The 19473-nt window shown below is 40.4% G+C and overlaps 2 protein-coding genes across 3 annotated transcripts in view; both read right to left on the bottom strand.

Moving 5' to 3' along the window:
• Nucleotides 1-301: 301 nt before the first annotated feature.
• LOC124156356 lies at nucleotides 302-14546 on the bottom strand. Its single transcript, XM_046530875.1, has 4 exons — nucleotides 14471-14546; nucleotides 10702-10935; nucleotides 2036-2248; nucleotides 302-1313 (listed from the first exon to the last, which is right to left on the bottom strand). Exons 1-4 carry the CDS (start codon nucleotides 14502-14504, stop codon nucleotides 1030-1032), a joined length of 765 nt encoding a protein of 254 aa, XP_046386831.1. The 5' UTR covers nucleotides 14505-14546; the 3' UTR covers nucleotides 302-1029.
• Nucleotides 14547-14651: 105 nt separating this feature from the next.
• Nucleotides 14652-19473, bottom strand: part of LOC124156344 (globin) — a 75395-nt gene continuing 70573 nt past the window's right edge. For both annotated transcript variants that reach the window (XM_046530853.1, XM_046530862.1), the window contains exons 3-4: nucleotides 16383-16608; nucleotides 14652-15167 (exon numbers count right to left, since the gene is read on the bottom strand). In XM_046530853.1, the coding sequence (XP_046386809.1) occupies nucleotides 15018-15167; nucleotides 16383-16608 (376 nt within the window). In that variant the 3' untranslated portion in view covers nucleotides 14652-15017. The remainder of the gene's footprint in view (nucleotides 15168-16382; nucleotides 16609-19473) is intronic.

The following is a 19473-nucleotide window of genomic DNA, read 5'->3' as shown; positions in this document are numbered from 1 at the left end:
GTGCGTATGTACTTATTTTTTCTTTACTTAATTTTCCAGACCTTTGTGGAGGATTTCCTCGAGGGGTTGAAAAAAATTGCTTAGGTTTGTAGAATCGGCGACGTGAGATTGTATTCCACCGATGCAGGCGTGATGAAGTCAAAGTTCGACTCATTGCAATGAAAGGTATGTGCAGTTTTCCGCCATTATTTTTATGAATACGACTCGGTTTGGCTCACAGAGACATTATCTGATACACGTCTTGAACCAGATGATGGCTCTCCGAGAGCCGAAACGAGTCGTACGAATTAAAATAACTGGAAAAATGCAATTGCGTTTTATTTCAACAGTAAATAGTACTGATATTCATTGGTGCGATCACTGCGATCGTTTACTTGTGTGCGCGATTGTACCTCTTGGAGTGTGATGGAAAGGCATCAACTTATCACTACAATCGTTCTCCCTAGAACCACCCTCTTGTGAATGAAGGTGTATTCAGTGTGAAAGTATGAAAATATCCATTAGGCGAGTCTTGACCTTGCAAAAATCCGATTGTACTATCGAGTGTCGTGTGATTCAGAGCTAGCAAGCTAGAAATAATGCATCATTACTTGCATTCCAGTTATTATTCTAGCACGTATGCGTTATACCATTTTTTGATACGGCACTGGCTTCATTTTTGCTCCTATTTGGAACTAAATGCGTCTGAATAGTGAGGTTGACTCCCTATGACATTAAAATTGTCATCATAAGTTGTTCACATCAACTTTTCCATTTTGGTTTGTGAAAAACATGCAATCTCACGTGAAAGCATAACAACAAACCCAAACAACCCTTGCATTGTAGTAGTCCCATGGATAGTGTAATTTGGGCAAGGACGGATTCTGTCATTGAAATCGTGCACTCCCCAGCACCCTCGGATTTTTACGAGGCCAATCATCGTGTGATGTTCAGATTTTCGTTGGGCGTGAGAACACATGGTGCGGGCATTGCTTTCATTGTAGGTTGGAGATGAGTTTATTATTATTCTGTGTGTCCGTGGGGATGACATCAGCGTGGTGAGGACGGTGGGGGCGTGAGTAGGGGTTGCTGGGCGGCTGCCTCTCCTCCTCCGTCTTCTCCCTGGGGGCGGGGCCACCACTGGCCGGAGCATCGCCTCGAGAGCGCCGCGATCCCCAGGACGGCGGCCGCGGCGGACAGCACGGCGGCCCCCATCAGCAGCAGCGAGTCCCCCGGCCCCCACGAATTCTCCTCCGCCTCCGCCTCCTTGCGCTCCCTGGAGAATGGGTCGCCCCCCATTCCCTCCTCCTCCTCCTTCGGCGCCGCTGGAAGGGCTGCGAGGCACAGGAAAGAAAGCACGCTTTAGCTCATTCTGAGACGGAGTATTTGAGAAAATTCAACTAACGATTTTTAAATATAACAAGAATGGGAAAGGTTTGATCTATGCATTTCTTCAGGGTTTTCTTGCGCGTCAGCTTGTTTGTAGACAACAGTTTCGCTGGCTATCCTGCCAGCGTCTTCAGGTCGAAGGTGAAAACTGTTGTCTACAAACAAGCTGACGCGGAAGAAAATCCTGAAGAAATGCAGAGATCAAACCATTGCCGCGGAAACCTACGTTATAACCATGGGAAGGGTTATTTGATGTTATTTTTTTACTCATTGAGTGCCTTACGCAAAGTTTAATCTGTAAATATACCTTAAATTATGGCTATACAACAATTTGGAAGTGAAATAGGAATAGGAATTAGAATAGAAAAAAGAATTATATGATTCGGGTTTTTTTTCCATCCACCCTACGCCGTGTAGCATCATCAGTAATCATGCAACATAAATTTACAGAAAGGGTTTTGAACACAGGAGATAAGGGCGGGGACAACGGTGCTGCGATGGATGGAAAAAGCATCAAATGAGAGGGGAAAAATGCGGACTATCTGGGACTCGGTTGTAAGCGTGCCCGGCAATTGGGAGATGCGGGGTCGAATCCCGGCTGGGCGAAATGTCGAAATGGTCATGGTGAATTACACCTTGCGTGGAATCGAGGGGGGTGGTGTGGTACCTGGGGGTGGTGGTTCCTCTTGGTTGGCGGTGCGCAGGGCGTCGGCGAGAGCCTCGTGGACGTCGGCCGAGAGCCTGTCGGCGAGGTCTCCGTGTCCCATTTGGCGCAGGCGCCTCGCCAGCGCGTCGTGCGTCTCCCCCCTCCCCCCCGACGAGTTCCACCGCAGTAGACGATCCAGGCACGGCGCCTCTTCCTCTCCCTCCAGCAAACGCTCTGCAACGGACACCAATGCTGTCATTAACACTCCTTCCTGACGTGGATACTAAATTCCTGTACGATGCATGCTCCCTTTGCTGGGACACCGATTTTTATGGCTCCTTATCGACTTTCATACTCTGAGAGGACGGACGTTTTGCAATCCCTAAAAAGTCGGTTGTGGAGCACTTTAAGCCGTTAAATCTTCTAATTTCGAGCACATTTCAGTTGAAATTACATGAAATATGGTAACTGAACTATCGAGAATAATTAATTTCAATAGTAACAAGTAATAATCTTGCATATCAGTATTTTCTGGATATTTTACACATGCCTGAGGTGTTTGTATTTAAAGGATAGCAAATTGCAGGAAGAGGGCTGGGTGGTACTTGTAGTAGTATACCTGACCGGTGTTTGGAAGATTCGGGATGAGGAAAATTGAAGGAACGCACTGTGTTTAGCATATTTTAGTTCTTCAAAGCTACTTATACCAAAGAGAATGGAGATAACTACGGCCACATTTATGCGATGCTGTGTTGTAATCAAAGATATGTGATAATTTTCGTGATTCAGGGTGCCCACCAGCTATAAAAGTTCGTCCATCGAAGATTAAAGACTATGCGGAACGGAAAGATTACAAATATTGATATATTGGAGAAGCTATGGATCCAAATGAACCTCACTTCTTGGTATGACATACATTAAGAAATATCTCACTAGCGACCACGAAACTTTCTTGCCCCACTATTACAATGCGTGTTATAAAACTGTAGGTCGCGAAATTTCAGATGAATAGAATGATAAATGAGTTTTATTTGAGTTTTGACCATGGCCTATGGAACGAAATAACATATCCTTTGTTTGTAGTCGTATTGCGTTCAGAGAAAACTTTTTGAGGGCGTAATCATACAATTTATTGCTAATGATTAAATTTCATGGTAGTATGAAGAGCTCCATAAGGAAATTCCACCGATAAACGAAGGAAATATCATTTTTATTAATCTTCCACAATGAATTCTTTCAATAGTATTTTATCGATTGGTTTCAATGATTTGGACTCTAAATGCTTCGATTTCTGCAAATTTCATTTTAAAATCATCATTTCTTTTGATGGGTTTTTATGGTCATGCTGGTCCTTATAGTAAGGTAATGATAAGATATTTTTGTTGTAACAAGAATTTAAATGTCGTTGTAACAAAAAAACTAATCACAAATAAGTTGCATATGTATAATTACGAGGCACACATATTGAAATATAATTTATCTGCGTACATGCCAGTCAGGATGTAGACGAGAAGGCTGAAGTGCTAGGAGACAGTCCCGAACACGTAACTCAAATCGTCAGATTTTTTGCTCAACTGGCCTTTTTAATCAAATACAGTTGATATTCTTTTTAATTTTTAGCCAATTTCATCAGGAGATCGGACTTGTTTTTTTAGTATCATTTTTTTCTCTTTTTCAGCGTGTAAATGGTGCAGAAAGGTCTTAGCCGCCGACTCACCCTATAAATCAACCACTTCTACTTACTACTACTATATGGGCGAGGGAGAGGAGTTGGGGGAAGGTGAAGTGGGGGTGATTGGTTTATCAACGTCAGAGACGCGAGTCCCGCTCAGATTTGGTCGTGAGAGTTGGTGGTGGATAGAAGTGCGTGAATCAAAGAGGAGTGGAGGAGGGAGATAAAAGTCCATAGACCAGTATGGCGTTGCTGTTGCTTCCTTTAGCTTTCAAAATTTCAAGATGTTCAGGTAAGTTCAATCTTTTCATTTGTTTCTAACCCACTTCCACTGACGGATCGACTATCTACCGATTTGATCGATAGATTTTTCTTCCTCATAGGAAAATCTACTAAAATTGGTAGCATATTAATTGCGTAAGCTTGGTTTCGCTGATGGTAGGACCTGCCCGCCTTGTGACGGTGCAGGATTCCTCGTCCTCTCCCTTCCTTCCCCGTCCTTCCCCTGGAGGCGTCGTCGGGCTCTCATCGCGGCGATGCCTCCGTTCCTTTTTCCTTTCTGTCCTCCCCCTCTCGAGAGGTACAGGCGTATGTCTCCGACTTGGTTCTCGGCTCTCGAGTTGTATCCTCGCGGGGCCCGCCCTGGGACCCCCGAATCCACTGACGGATCGACTTGAAATTTTGCTCTTACTTGATTCTGATGACAATATTCACTGATTTGGTATTTGAAATTTTGTTCCATTGTGTTCTTATCCAAATTAATTATCAAAATTTACGTATGGAATGATAAGTTTTAGACATTTTCAGTAGGTGACCTTAGATATATTTTCTTTGGCTGATATTTCTTTAATAGCTCTTGTTTAATTTTATGATTCACTGCTTTTATGATTGATTTTATCTTTTTGATTTTATGATTCACTGCTAAAAAGTGAAAAATAGAATTAAAACAAGGAAGTTTTTATAAAAAACACAGTTTTTCCAAAATAGTAATGATGATACAAATAGTAATAATGATAATACAGTAAAAAAAATTTAAAAAATATTTCATCGCATGGAAAATAAGGAGTGAGTGTTGATCAGGTTCAGATAATAATATTGCGCGCCAATCCTTACTTACCAATGAGGTTCTTTTACCCTTATTTCCCAACAAACCTGATAAGTACCCGCGCTTATCTCCAAGGGATGAAAAGTAGATTTTTTTACTTATTGGTGCAATGTACTGTTTAGGTAAAATTGTGTTTTAATAAAAGCATTTTTTACCTTTATTTTCTTCATTTAGAGCTTTGCGGCTAAATGTTAATTTCTTGCCCTTTTATTACATGGCTTACTAAAGATGACGAAATATCTCATCTTCAATTAAAGTATTTGCTGAGGATAACGAAATATCACCATTCAACCAGCACATATTATGCTCGTGAGTGCTAATGCTGACGGCTCAGCGGCTTTTCCCAACATTTTTGCAATTTAGACGCGTTGTTTTATTCGTCATGAAGGCTCTGAAAAAACCGATCCAATGAACTTATAAACGAAGTTAGAATTGATGGCAGAGGAATAGAATTAGTGGTAATAAGGGAGGGGTGGTAGGAAATGGCCTTTTGCGTCGAAGTACCTTTCCAATCAGCACTGTTTTTGGCCAAGCTTAATCCCTTGAGTGTTTGATATTCTTTTGCCTCTCGAAATCCCAGTTTACGTGTGTTTCTTATTGCGTATTTTTTTGGGGAGGAAGCTTGATCTTCATCTTTCTCTTCTGCGCCTCATCAATTCTCATTGTCCCTATTCACGTCATCTTTTGATTATTGAATGGTTCTCTCCCGGTGGGCACGGATGATTCCCTCGGGTTGGTTGGCTCATCTCCTCTCCTCCTTCTCCCCACCACACTCCTTCATAAATCCCCGATCAGCGTCTCTTGTGGCCCTCCAAGGATAGTTCTCCTGATGCTCGGAGGAACGCCTAGTGTTTACGGGACTATTTTTACTACTTGTCCTTCTTTGCGAGTGATTAGCGCTGCACTTAGCTCCAGCAAATGTCAAAAGTTTGTGCGCACCTTAATTGCTGCTGAATGGATTCACTTCACCAATCGACTTCTTTAATTTCATTTTATTTATACACAATTTTTATTCGGTCACTCGCATGTATTGGATTGTGGGGACACGGCGTTTATTTCTCCAGATACTTCTATGATTACCACAACCCATATCTATAAATTATTGCTAACGCCGTTATAAATAGATGTTTAGAGTTTTTTCGCATCGGTCACCTTAGTAGGATTCCTTGTTCCGCTAGACGCGATCATGTCTTCGGGGTTGAGGCAAGTATCATCTTTGTGTAAGAGTCACTGGGTTTTTTTTAAAACTGGGCCCAAACCCACTGCGGGGTTAGCTCTTCTTCTGTTTTCCTTCTGCCTAGCTAAATGGTGGTTGTCAGTGATCCTAGGATTTTTTTCAAATATTTTAGGATGGGCCATTATTTAAGAGCGTAAAATATTATTTGGGCAGTGAGAGGCACTCGAAGGTGTTACTTAGAGTGGTCATGCAGTCGCTCTGGTAGTTAATCTTATAGCGTGTGCACATGCATAGACATCATTTGTCACGTTGCTCTCATCGTCATCTCTGTAATTTTTGTCTGAGTGAATGATTCTCTCCATTACTGTTCATATCCGTGTGGTGAGAGCTTTAGTTTTTACTTTGTGATAAGGGTGAAGGAATGAAATGGATCTACATTGGCATGCTGTACATCTTCACCTACTGTAAGCAGCATTGCGATAGCAGTTAATTTTGTGAACCGGGGAAGTAAGCCCTCTTCGAGGACTCTATTCACCATATTGTAAAAGGGTTGCTATAATTCCTCCCAAACTTTTACGAAAAATTATGACGTTAGGCGTGTGGTCAGATGCTGACTTAAATATAGGTTTAGCAGGGTTATGGTAAATTATGTGGCGTCCAATTTGTCTTCCATGCCCGCAGAGTCTAGTCAAGACTAGTGGTTGACCACTAGATCGTCATAAATTGAGCATTGTTGAGCCAATGACGTCATCTCGAGCGCCTTGGATAGGGGTATTTGAGCCGGTTAAACCTTTGACACGGCAGGGAACGCGAGGCCTAGGTTTAGTAATTATGACTTCTGTCCCTGGGGGTATCTCTACGTTCCTGTGCACTGCCTCCCAAACCAATTACCCTAGAATCCCAGTGACAATGCAATTGCCACGAATATTAAAGTAGAATATTCTCAAGTAGTCCACTAGATGTCCTGTCATTGTCCATGTTCCTTTTTTAAATGGGATTACTATACAGGCTACCACTCACGACGGTGACGGTAGGGCGATCGGAATTCTAAGGAGATAACTAGAACTGTTAACCGAAATTAATGTTAATGATGTTATAATTTATTGGATTCATAACTTTTCAGCGCAATTCATCGCGAGTGAAAATGCTGCATTTTAATATTAAGAATTAATGGAAGACTCTGCTCTTATCACCGCCCTGCAGACATTTTTGAAAACCTGTTACTATAAGAGCGAAGAGGCAGAATTTATCAAGCTCCTATAGGACGGCCTCATCTGTGTATTTCCTCCAGTCAGCGTGCTGAACCGTGGCCGGATTTCATTTCACTTTGCGGTTTATTAAGCGTTCGTTATTATTCCGTTTGCTTAAGTGACGTCACCTATTACTTCCTATGGGCCAACTTCTCTTCCAAGAGCCAAGTACTTACGGCTAGTGCGGCTGAAAGGTCCACAACGGAACCGCATCGGCCTTAAACATAGACACATTGTTGCACAGGCCAAGCCTATGAGCATATCATTCGACGTTGAAATATTTAATCATTAATTTCGACTTCATTTTCAGGTAAACTTTGTTTCTTAAATATAAGGAGCTAATGAATTCAACCGATTCGGCTTTTACTTTGTGAAAATCCATGTTGAAATAAAATACAAATTTTTTATGGGTGCGTTTCGAGGTCATTCTCCAGTAACTTGAAGAGCGAACTTGAGAATGACGCCTCAGCGTTGAAACGCGTCGTACCAATAAATAATTTTCCAGTGAAAAGTTACCAGGGTTGTGTATTTTATTTCAATAAGGAACTAATGTTGAAAGACCCAAAACCGAAGACTTACCTCCACATCTATGACTCTCACGCTTTGTTGGTGTTGGGGGGACTCTAGGAGGAGCATAGCAGCGAGGTAAGAGAGGAAGTAAGGACGATTGTGTGCAAAGGAAGGAAATTGTTTTAAAAGATGTTTGGAATCGTGGAGGAGAGGAAGGGCTGTGCAATCATCGTGAATCTAAAACAAGCGTACCGATTGTCTTATGAGTACAATCTGCTGTATCTCCCTCTTCTAATCTCATGTGATAAACGCTCACTATGGATGATTATAAGTTGTGGATGATTATTTCGAATGACTTTTGTCATAAGTCAGAGAAATACCACGGTACGGCGACTTTCCACAGTTCGATATTGATCAAAAAATGTTTTTTGATCAATATCGAACATGCACTTTCATAAGAGTTCTCTCGTGTATAAAGGGTATCATTTACAAAGATACTGTCAAAAATTCTAAATTTTTTTGTATTTAATGATCGCCGCCAGGGTTTGTAGTTCTTCATAGGTTCTGAGTGCTTGAAAGTGCTTTTATACTTTGTAAATATATAGTTGCTCTTTATTATAATTAACGAAATAATTGGTTTTGACACAAAATCGGAATTTTAGCGGAACCGTTTGATGTCAATTTGACCATAAATTAATTGGAGATCGTAAAATTCTGTAATTGGGTAACTATGAGAACGGGAGTCTTTGAGCCGAGGCACAACGGAGTCCTTACTGAGTTGGACTCAATGGATACATTGATGGCTGCTTTTTCCTATTCATTGGACCGCAAATAATTCCGGTTGGGCAATCTGGATCCATAACATTGGATTGGTAATCCGCTAATTGTGCAGAATTTATTTTTATTAGGACACTTATGTCTTATCATTCTTCCGATGTCAGCTCTTGGTAGGGAGCTTAGGAGCTACATTTTACAGTTAAATCGTCTCTCCGATTTATACTACCATGGAGAAAATTGCTTAGAATGATTACAATGAATTATTACAAACAAAATATATGCTATAAAATGAAATAGTAATATAAAAACTATTATTAAAATAAAACTATAAAAATACTGCTATAAAAATTACTATAAAATGATTCGAATGATTACAAACCGTCTTGCATGCACCCTTTTTTATTCGACCATTGCATGCAAGCGGTTTGTAATCATTTAAGCGGTAATAATAATTTAATCGGTAAGCGGTTTGTAATCGGAGCCTAAGAAGCCTTGCTTTTAAGAGAAGGCATCAGTTCTGCTCGATCCGGAATATTTTTTTTACTAGGCCCATCACTCAGTATAAACATATGTATCATCAGAAAATATATATGTAGACCCTTATCAGAATTTAACAGTACCTAAAATACAAAGAAATTTTGCGCTGTTAAGTCATACTAAGGTCATTTTTAGATATTTGAGATAGAGGCGAGTGTTGAAAAGAGTCCGCCTCATCTCTCTCTTACGTATGAATCCACGTCGGTGTGTTCGCGACGCTAGTTGTTGCCGTTGAGCTGTTGCTTAAAACAGTTTGCAGTGAATTATGAAGTATTTTTACGCATGTGTTTACGTGGTAGTGTCCGTGTGAGCGGATACTTTATTTCTAAGGAACATGTGACAAATTTACGGGGAATAACAAACAATGATCCAACTATTGATTTTTTTTAAACCATGGTAATACGGTAATCTTTTAATCATTTGAAGTAGGTTTATCAGTGTGTCTTTTTTTAATTCAAGAGTTTTTACTCAATGTTTTTATATTTTTTCCTTTTTTAATCGAAAATTGTTAATTTCACCTTTTATGTTGTTTTGATGAACTGATTATGACATTATTAAAACCAGAACGAGGTACCTGGCAGACTAACTAAGTAAAGACACACAGAAGAGTAGCTTGAGACACTATACGTTGTAGGAACTTTGAAATCGTAGTCTCAGATGTGTGTAAGTAGTGTGTTACATTTTATCTCTTGTGTTATGTACCATATATTATACCTTTCTACCGAAGCGAAACAAGCACCTTGGTGTGGCCACTGTGACTCTCCTTTAAGTGCAAATGCTGACGGAATGTGATAAGTACCATTCCCAACGCATGAAGCCCGAAGTTTACAAATATTCTCACTGGATTAATTACTCTTTTGAAAGAAACTCAACTTTTTAATAAATTATGAACTCCCGAGTTTTAGCGTAAGGGCTGTTATAGAAATATTTAATTTTTTCTTCGTGTTGCGAATGAAATGAAATAACCTTTTTTATCAGTCACCTTTTTTTTCATTAAAACCATAGAATTGAGTGGTGCGAAATGGCCATAGTCGTCGACGCGCCCAGAACCCAAATTAATACTACTGCCAGTTCTACTAATTTGTTCATATCAACCGCAACTTAATGTTTGTTACTAAATGACCGGTGAAATTATTCATTGAGAATAGTTCGTGGGCCGAGCACACTTGTATGGAATTCGGGTGAGTTTGGAAATGGTATTTGAGTGCAAGCAGAGGGGTCACCACCATAGTATGTATTTTTCATGGTATATGTAGTTGCTGCATTCAATTACACTTGACGACGATTCGGGTTCCATAATTTTGTTATTTCACATGTGGTCATGATCTAAATAAGATAGTTGCTTCTATTAAATTTTTCCTTGAGCTTTGTTGGATCACTGTGGTATCACCTCGAGCTAAGCATTAGCATTATTTTGACTGGAGTTCATTTGGAATTCCTCTGTATATACACGTAAAACCCTGTAGTAAAAGATTTTTTCTTCACGCCACAGTCATTTCATGACATGTACAATGAAAGTTGATTGGCTAAGTAAAAAAAAACCAATCCGTGGTTTAAAAAACAAGGTTGGAGCGGCAGTGATGTGCGTTCTCTTAAAGCAACTTTAAGTTCGATCGTGTGGGTGGGGATGGGCGGGCGCGTGTACTCATGGCTATTTGCCTCTGGCGTCCACGGCTCCGTCTCCCGGATACTCGAAGGTGTTGATGTGCAAGGCCGCCACCAGTCGGCGACACTCGTCCTCGGGCATTCGATCGGCCACCATCTGCAGGTTGGTCAGGGTGAGGTCCAGGGTCGCCATCGCAGGATTCCACAGCATCAGAAGACCCACCAGTATGGCCAACGGTGGGCCTTTCTTATGTGCTGCGGAGGAGGGCCTGTCCGTCGGCGGGAGCGCTGGGGAGAGGAAAAGGGGGAAGAAGAACAGAAGACAATCTATACCCGCAGTTTGACACCCTCCAATGAATTCGATACTATGGAATTACTATAAAGATATGCCGTGCGGACGGGGTTGTCTGAACCCCGATCACACCTCAAAATGGTCGAATATCGTACACTGTGAGTGGGAATATGTGTATAATCCGAACGAGCGCAGAGTACTTTAACTATCAAATTAGGCTCCTTGTGTTTTATAGTTCCAAATACAGTTCATTGCGAGTCATGCTAGGATATCATTTTTCTGCATCAATATTCAATTTCAATAAGTATCTGAATTACTCTTTTCTGAAACTTGCCGAATGTTATCCTCCTCTGTGACTATCGACGAGTTTAATTTTAACTATTCAATCTTCATAACCAGTTCTGATCATAATATAATTTTTCTACATCAATATTTAAGTTCAATAACTCTGTAATATATTTGTATTTTGTTAGTGCAGCAATGCACCTATTTTTCCCTCCCTACTCCCAAGGTCAGTTAGAGCGCTTAAATGCTTTAAGCCTCATCCAGTTCAGTTGAAATGAACAAAGTATCAAAGTGAGGAAAAAGTTCCGAGTTGGGAGAATTCCCGTGCATTTGAACGGAGTTCGTGGTCCCCCTCAAGATGGCCGAATGCGCTATTTCTTGGTTTCACTCGGCGAGGGAGGGTGCCGTCATTCCATTGTATTGAGTTCAGTGGCGACTCCTCTCTCCCTCGACTTGCGGTTTGAAAGATCGATATATGAGCCTCTCTCTCCTCCATCACTTGACTCGCATCAGGGAAAGTCTCACCTCTCGAGATCAGCGGGCGCCGGCGTTTCCTCCTGTCGCGCCGACACTAGATTCGCCTTCCCCTTTCCCCAGGCCGAAAAAAAAACTCTTTGAGAGCACCATTAGACTCTAACACACTAGATTTGATCTGTTTGGGATCCTAGCGAGTGCAAAATTTGCAGTAATATTCCTCGAACCTATCCTGAAAGACATTAATTGCGGTCCATGAACTCATGCAATGTTTTCTAGTAGGGAGAAATAGGATTTGATATCATCGTGCGAAAGATCCACAGGGAAAAAATCATCCGCCTTGACCAGTATTCGAACTCGGATTCCCCCCATCGGTTCGAATCCCGGTCAAGGCGAATGATTTTTTCTCTGTGGATCTCTCGCACCATTGTGCATTGCGGGTGACTCCCGTATAAGTTCTCACCGTGGCTATTCCCGGTATACTTTAAACTGGGATTTGATATATTTGCTGGCTAAACTTTCTAAACTAGTTAAGCTAGGTTTACAACTTTACCGGTGTATTTCCGTTACTAGAATAGGCGACCGGACTAGAAATTGACTATTGCACTGCACGCCTTGCTATGAGCTAATTAAATTGTTCGGCGGCTGGCTGGTCTTTCTAGGAACAAGTATCAACTCTGTACTTCACCGAAGATGAAAACAATCGGAATGGCGGTCGTGCTTCTGATGACCCAGGAAAGCCTTCATTCTGGTTATCCAATTGGCCTCATACAATCCGTGGAGTACTACCCATGGTCGAGACTTGAGCACAGTCAATTAATGTTTGAAACTGATCCTCCTACGGCAATTCATCATCTTTTAAGTGTATTCAAACTTCGATATATTGGATTCGATGAATCGGCCGCTTGTTATAAATTCTCGTGGTTGAGTCAGACATTTTAATATTCTAATCCGCTGCTTTTTTTACAAAAAAACTCAAAACTTAAAGGTTCAAGTTGAATTTAGAAATTTCTTTTGTCCATCCCTCGTTGTTTTTTCCGACTTGAGTGCTTGCAATTTGTTTTAGAGACAGTCGAGTCAAATGGCCAATTTTCGTCGATTTTCGCCAAATTTTCCAAAAAGTACTAGATATGGACAAAAAAGTGCTTCGACCACAGTTAAATTAATGGTACACATGCACTTATCCCAGAGGAAATGGTACATCTTTTACATTGGCTTTCAGAGCAGTTAACAACAGACGGTCAAATCAACTAACGCTCAACAACATGAAATAAAATAAGAGTTCATGTGCACATTCGCGTACCGTCAGAGGAAAATTATTAAATATAGAGCTGAGAAAATTATTTTTTGAGTATGCACGGTGAAACGACTGGGAATTAGTGCCGATTATACAAACACAACCCGACCCAGCCCAAACCCCAACCCACCCCAGCATAATGCTAATCACCCGCATCAAAATTTCGGTATCCATTCCCTCGGACTTATCTTAATTTCTGAGGACGAGTTATCTAATGAAAGAATGTCGCATCACTCATCTGCTTGTTGATTTGGTTGTCTGTTGTCATCTGTCGACGCCGATCTAAACGATGTACACATTCCCAATGAAAGAACCAAATATACCATTAATTTCAGTGTTGTCGGAGCGCTTTCGCCCATTTATATGATTGATTAGTAAGTTTAATTGGTGAAAAATCCTAAATTTGATGAACATCCGTAATTCCGGCCTCGGTGGCGACTGGGTAAAGTCCTCGCTTGCCAAACAGGAGGTTGCAGGTTCGAGTCCCACCTGAGTAAGTTACCCCTATCCAGGGAATGGTTGTTTGTGTTTGTTATACTGTTGACATGTTAAAAATCCCGATGTAATAAGCTGTATACAGCTGATTTCGGTGGTATGGAAATAATTTAATGAATTTGATAACACTCGACTGTTACATTAGTTTTCACAATGAATTATGACGTTCGTTTGGAAACATGTACCCCACACATACACACGGATACATTTCGTGCATCCTTTCCAAACTGATGGTAATTCGAAACGATTCTCGGCTAATCCGTAAGAACTTGCGGTAGTAGAGTCGACCTATTTCGAGGGCAAGGTTAAGGGAGCTGCACAAGGTCACATGAATCGCTCCGGTGGGCTCTTTCATGGTAATGGCGGCTGAAAAAGTATGAGAGATACGCGATCGTTTTTCGAGCCGTTTTCATTTTGAATGGAAGTTGAATCTCGCAAAATATTAACCATTAATTCTACGGAAGATGTCAAGCATGACTTTCACAATGCTGCGCAGTTCAATGGCGAAAATACCTGCAGTCATATCATCTATAAAAGCTAAGTTTTCGGACGGTATCATAAATATTGTCTGAAAAGTAACTGGGCGAGCTATCCGGAAAATACGATGATGAAACCCTTATCAAGTTAAATCATTAATGATGCACCACGTTCATATCATTGAAGGAATTATTTTTTTTAACGTTTGGAAAGAGAAACTCATTTCATTGATTAAGTCGCTATTTTTTCACTCCATGCTCATGGTAATAAAACTATACACACATTTACACTTATCACATGATACCGCTCAGCGAATTACGATTGTTTATAAGTATATACAAATAATAAAAACTCAATAAGGTGTCTAATCGTATGTTGTGTCACTTGTTTTTTTTTAACCTTCGTGTGTTCCCTTCTTTTCATTGCCATTGCGCAATTGTGGCTTCATTTTAAGGGGATTCGTCATAAAATACTACGTTTTAAAAGAATGTTTTGGTACTCACGTGGGCTGTGACAAATGGAGAAATATTTGTGCATCACTCCGCCAAGTTCACCATCCAAAAACCTAACAATAGCAATAACCTGGAGACCTTAGTAAATAAATAAATAAATTCAAATGTTCAGATGATTAGGGCCTGCAACCTTCTACGGTACAGGGTTGTGTAAAATGAGTTTTTATGGAAATGTTTTCATAAAAATATATATATTTTCCATTTTGGTATTAATATTACAATGAACATTGATTTTGGGGAATCGTGCTTATAAAATCACAGTAGTAAAATGTAGGACTATTGAGGATGTAAGGCATCGAGTTCTCTTTGCTGAAGAACTAAGGATAATAATAATCCCACGTGGAACTGGAGTTGCATACTTTGAGATGCTTGGTCTCCAGAATATGAAATTGAAGAGCAACTAGTAGATTGTGAGTCTTTCCTCTTAGCGACGGATTGGTCATCGATAAAAAATAACAAGTAGATTGTCACTCCTCAATAATTGTTCACTCATCGGTGCACTGGTCATATTGGCTCAATTGCGTGGCCCAAAGGCCCCTTATGCGTTCGTCCCCTCTGGGTCGTTGAGGCCCTCGAAGACCACAGTGAAGGCTGTGTTGAGAGTCTTGTCCCACGCCTCCTCGGCGTAAGGGGATAGGTGATTGCTTAGCTTGTCTTTCAGGAGCTGCATCAAGACTTCTTTCAAATCCTGCAAATTTAAAAGAGTACATTAGCCGTAATACCAGAAAATAGTCGATGTACTTCGAATTTTTCTTTCTCGTCGACTCGCAATCAGAGTTAGCGAGCGTGAAATCACATTTTTTGTTCAATTGAAGAAATACCATCGATTAGAGTGATTTCGATTTGGTTTTGCGAGGCAATTTTTTTGCAAACTGTGTAATTATTTTTATATTTAGCAACGGTATGCAATTTTGTCATTAATGCCAAGAATGTCATTTTTGTTTATTAAAGTGATTTGAATAACTTTCAAATAAGTTCGTAAACAACTCATCTCATCATAAATGGTAACATTTTGAATCCGACCATTAGTTAAGTATTCATACATTGAAAAGTAATTAACGCCGATTTCAAAAATTTTAAACAGGCTTAATGAACGTATTTTGAATAGTGTTGTTAGCTATAGGTGCACTAGTGTATTGCTGAGTAATGTGAAACCCATCGTAGTAGCAGGGGCAAACAAAAAATTTTCTGAACGGTATTTGGTGAAAAAACTATTTAGGCAATGTATGTAATCAATTTTTATGTAGCCATTTGTATAAACAATAAATTAAGATATATATATTTCCCGGAAGGATGCGGTATAGGAATTTATTTTTTCCACGAACAATAAAGGACTTGTTAAAGAATTCTTTGATGACTTCAGGTCTCGGACATTTGACTTCTAGTGCAACAACTGATCAATCAACTACATATTTGGTCGTCAGTATTTGGCTGTGGTCCAAGGCGTTGTACGCAATTCTCAGCCGCATCACGACAACTTCCTCTTTACGTTTGCTGATGATGGACGTGGGCCACGCTGACGGGATCGGTAATTTAGTATGCAATTATTACTCTCCTACAAAATGCCATTCCATACCTGGAAACGGTGTAATAGTCTTTCGCATGACGTATAAAAATATTCAATAAAACCTCTCGTCGGCGAGACCAGAATACAAGACTCTCTCAAGTTCATACTAATGGCTACACAAAAATGGAATGCATACAATACCTTCATAGTTATCTTTCATTAAAATTCCCTTCAGAAAATGTTTTAAATGCCCCGTTTACTACGTTTCACATTACTCGGCAATACGTAGGTGCACCAAATGTCAACAACTCTATTCAATATACGTTCATTAAGTCTATGTAAATGTTTTGAAAGCAGGGTATACTGCAAAGTGGCATTGGCCAGGAGGCGGCTTACCAAGAAGGCCCTCTCGGGGATATGCCGTCGTCCGTGGTTCTGACCCAGCTTCCGCAACATCTCCACGAGGCATCCGGGGTCCTCTAGGTTGTCCACGATGCTCGTGACGGCGTACATGACGCTGTTGGCGTGAGCCTGGAACTTCTTGTTGCCGTGCAACTCGTCCAGCGGGACCGAGGCGAACGCCTTGAAGTTCTTCTGGTACTCCGGGTGCTCCTTGAAGAATCTGTGCGATGAAAGATGAAGTTAGGTGACTCTCTGAAGTGGGCAATTGGAAAACAAAAAAATGCTTCCATTTGGTCGATAAATACATACTCGTACCTGCATAGTACCCCGAAACCTGACACAATAGACTGGTGGCGAAAGCTATTAGGACACCAGAATAGCGCAAGAAAGAATTTTTGTGAGGAAAATTAGATCGTGAAATATGTTTTAAATGTACGATACAGCAATATAAATAAGTAATTAAAATTTGCTATCACCGATCACTAACCTATACAACCATGGATTGGCTACGTGATTTTAAGTACCTGGTATAGGAATCAACATTCGTCAAAAAAAAATAAGGTTAAATAATTCATAAATGGCAAAATATGAAAAAATACTCTGTCGCTGGGCCATTGCTAGAAAAATGAACGAAAAAAAATAGAAAAGGAAGTTAAATAGAATAGCTTACATTCATAGAACATTCTTCTCGACTACCTACTTCGTGGATCGAATGTAATAATTACTATTATTTTTTTTATTTTTCACTTTCCCGCAAACAGCACAGAATGGCCTTTACAGCGTGGGCTGCAACATTAACAATAGGACATCACAAACATCCATGCCTTGGACGGGGACTACCTATACCCAGGCGGGATTCGAACCCGCGACCTACGGATTGGCAGGCGAGGACTTTACCCCACCGCCACCAATTTGGAAGTGCGAATTAAATAAAATTGCAATTCACAGCAAGGAAAGTACTTTTGGCAAGTGAAAATATCCCTACTGTTGGCATCATGAGACCGTGCATGATGGAATAGCGCGGAAGTTTAAGCTAAGAAGAATAAACTATATACGTGTATAAGGCGGGAATCGGTCGTGAAATCCTACCGGCGAGCTATCCAATTATGTTCTAATAAAAATCTATTGTCGCTTAAGAGGTCAAGTTTCATGTCTTTCTACAAAATTTTCGGAGTAAGTCTCCTGACGCAAGTTTTTTATCCCCATCTACGTACCACCTCGCAACAAACATCAATAGGCATGTGTATAGTGGGGTAAAGGTGGGGGGTGAAAATACACGAGCTCTTTTAAAAAAATACAGGTGAGCTTCGGAGTGATCTGACTGCTGATTTCCCCCTAGCGTATAATAAGTTCCTTTATTTTCTGAGGGGAAAACGATACAATGACATACATACAATACGATTTTCCTGTTCGGCAAAATATCTCTTTTATTGTACCGTTTATGTCGCGGATAGAATTCATGCTGCTGAAATATGCAGAGTTTTTTTATGAGAAACTTATAAACGTGTAAGTTGTTGATAGATGAAAATAAATAAAGTTGTAAAAACTGTCAGCATGCTGCCCCTCAAGCTGCCTCACCAGGTGTGCCGCGGAACGTTTTACAACGATACTCTTCTTCGATGGATGTTCTAAATAAATTAAGGTGCGCGTTGGTAGCAAGATTTGGCTATGGCCCACAATTTATTTGAATCCTTTAATATTCAAGGAAATAACTGATTCCTATGAATATACGTTCAGCAAAACATATCTCTTATTATCGTTTTCGTCAGTCCTGGAAATAAGTGTGGTTTTAAGGTATGTTCCTTATGACACTGAAAGATTAATCCTCTAAATTAAACAATCAAGGCCTATCCCGTGCCTCCCATAAATTCTTAGCGCCTCTCAGCCCTATTGATGTAAAAACCGCTCTCTGTTCGCTCTTGGCGTTTTTAAGCTAATCGCTCTTTAGCAAATGCTTCTCATTCATTTCACGGATTATAACTTTCCGTACCAGATCTCACTTTCTAGCCGCGTATTTTGTGATCTGACGAGTGAAAAATAGCACTCCATAATTTCCATAATGAACAGTTTATTCGACTGGGTCGTGTTGATTAGTTTTATTTTTCCATCATTCATAATCCTAGAGTTACACGAAGTTACGCCTGCAACTTTTTAATATGAGAAAGTGAAGGTTGTGATAATGATTGACAAGAATTCGTCCACGCCCAAACATGAATGACAATGATTATTATAGATTAATGATGCGTTCCGTCTTATTGTAACCGCCCCATAATCAATTTTTTCTATTATTTGGTTTCGTTCTGTTTTCAGTTGTTTGTTTACTTATAACTGTTTTTGCAAAGCCTGCTGGCTTAGCAAAGTTTGGCTGGTAAATTCCATTTCACAAACGAATCTTTCGTGGACGAGTTAGCTGAGCGGGTCACCGTGTTTCAGTTACTCATGGGCCTTTTTCATGGGACTACTCATAGTCTTCGGTGCTCACACACTTGTGAGCGATGTCTTACCTCTATTAAAGGTTCACCCTTCAATAGTGAATGAATCAGGACCCTGATGACGTCACCGCCAAATGAATCAGGATCCTGATGACATCACTGCCAACAAAATAAAGTGGCAACCTTCGCGTTATTTATTTTTGAGTGACGATTTCGTCGTCAAATATCTTTCCCTTCCACCATCAACGGAATTATTTCTGTGAATTAAGATTGTGGGTGTGAGCAGAGGGCCCCAACGGCTACCACCTCCGCAGGTGTCGGTGCATAAAAACATATTCCTTAATTTTGGTGTGCATTTCGCCCCGTTATTTCACTCTAGACAGAGCAGATATAGAGGAAATTGCTGAATTGGGTGAGGCCTTCGATAAAATTGGAATGAGGTTGAGGATATTGGCGAACTGGTGTTGTGAAAAGGGTGGGAAAGAAGCAGCTGTGGACTCTTAAAAAAGCTTAGACTTGGGTGTAATTAAAATGCCCCTCTAAAGAAATGATCTGAGTGACTTACCATGAAACGAAAATTTCTCTTCATTAAAGGTGCTTAACAATGCTTGAGCGAGTTAGGTGAGCTAAAAAAGCCCTACTTTACGTCCACG

This window comes from Ischnura elegans, chromosome 1 (genome assembly GCF_921293095.1).
Source record: "Ischnura elegans chromosome 1, ioIscEleg1.1, whole genome shotgun sequence".
Lineage (NCBI taxonomy): Eukaryota > Metazoa > Arthropoda > Insecta > Odonata > Coenagrionidae > Ischnura > Ischnura elegans.
The sequence above is the reverse complement of the archived record's forward strand: the minus strand, read 5'-3'. Positions and strand labels throughout refer to the sequence as shown.

Excerpts from the sequence above, each read along its gene's own strand:
- LOC124156356 (XM_046530875.1), bottom strand. The coding sequence starts at position 14,504 with ATGCACAAATATTTCTCCATTTGTCACAGCCCAC. Across the intron at positions 10,936-14,470 it reads CTCCATTTGTCACAGCCCAC|CGCTCCCGCCGACGGACAGG; the intron begins GTGAGTACCAAA and ends TCCTCTCCCCAG. Across the intron at positions 1,314-2,035 it reads AGAGGAACCACCACCCCCAG|CCCTTCCAGCGGCGCCGAAG; the intron begins GTACCACACCAC and ends TGTGCCTCGCAG.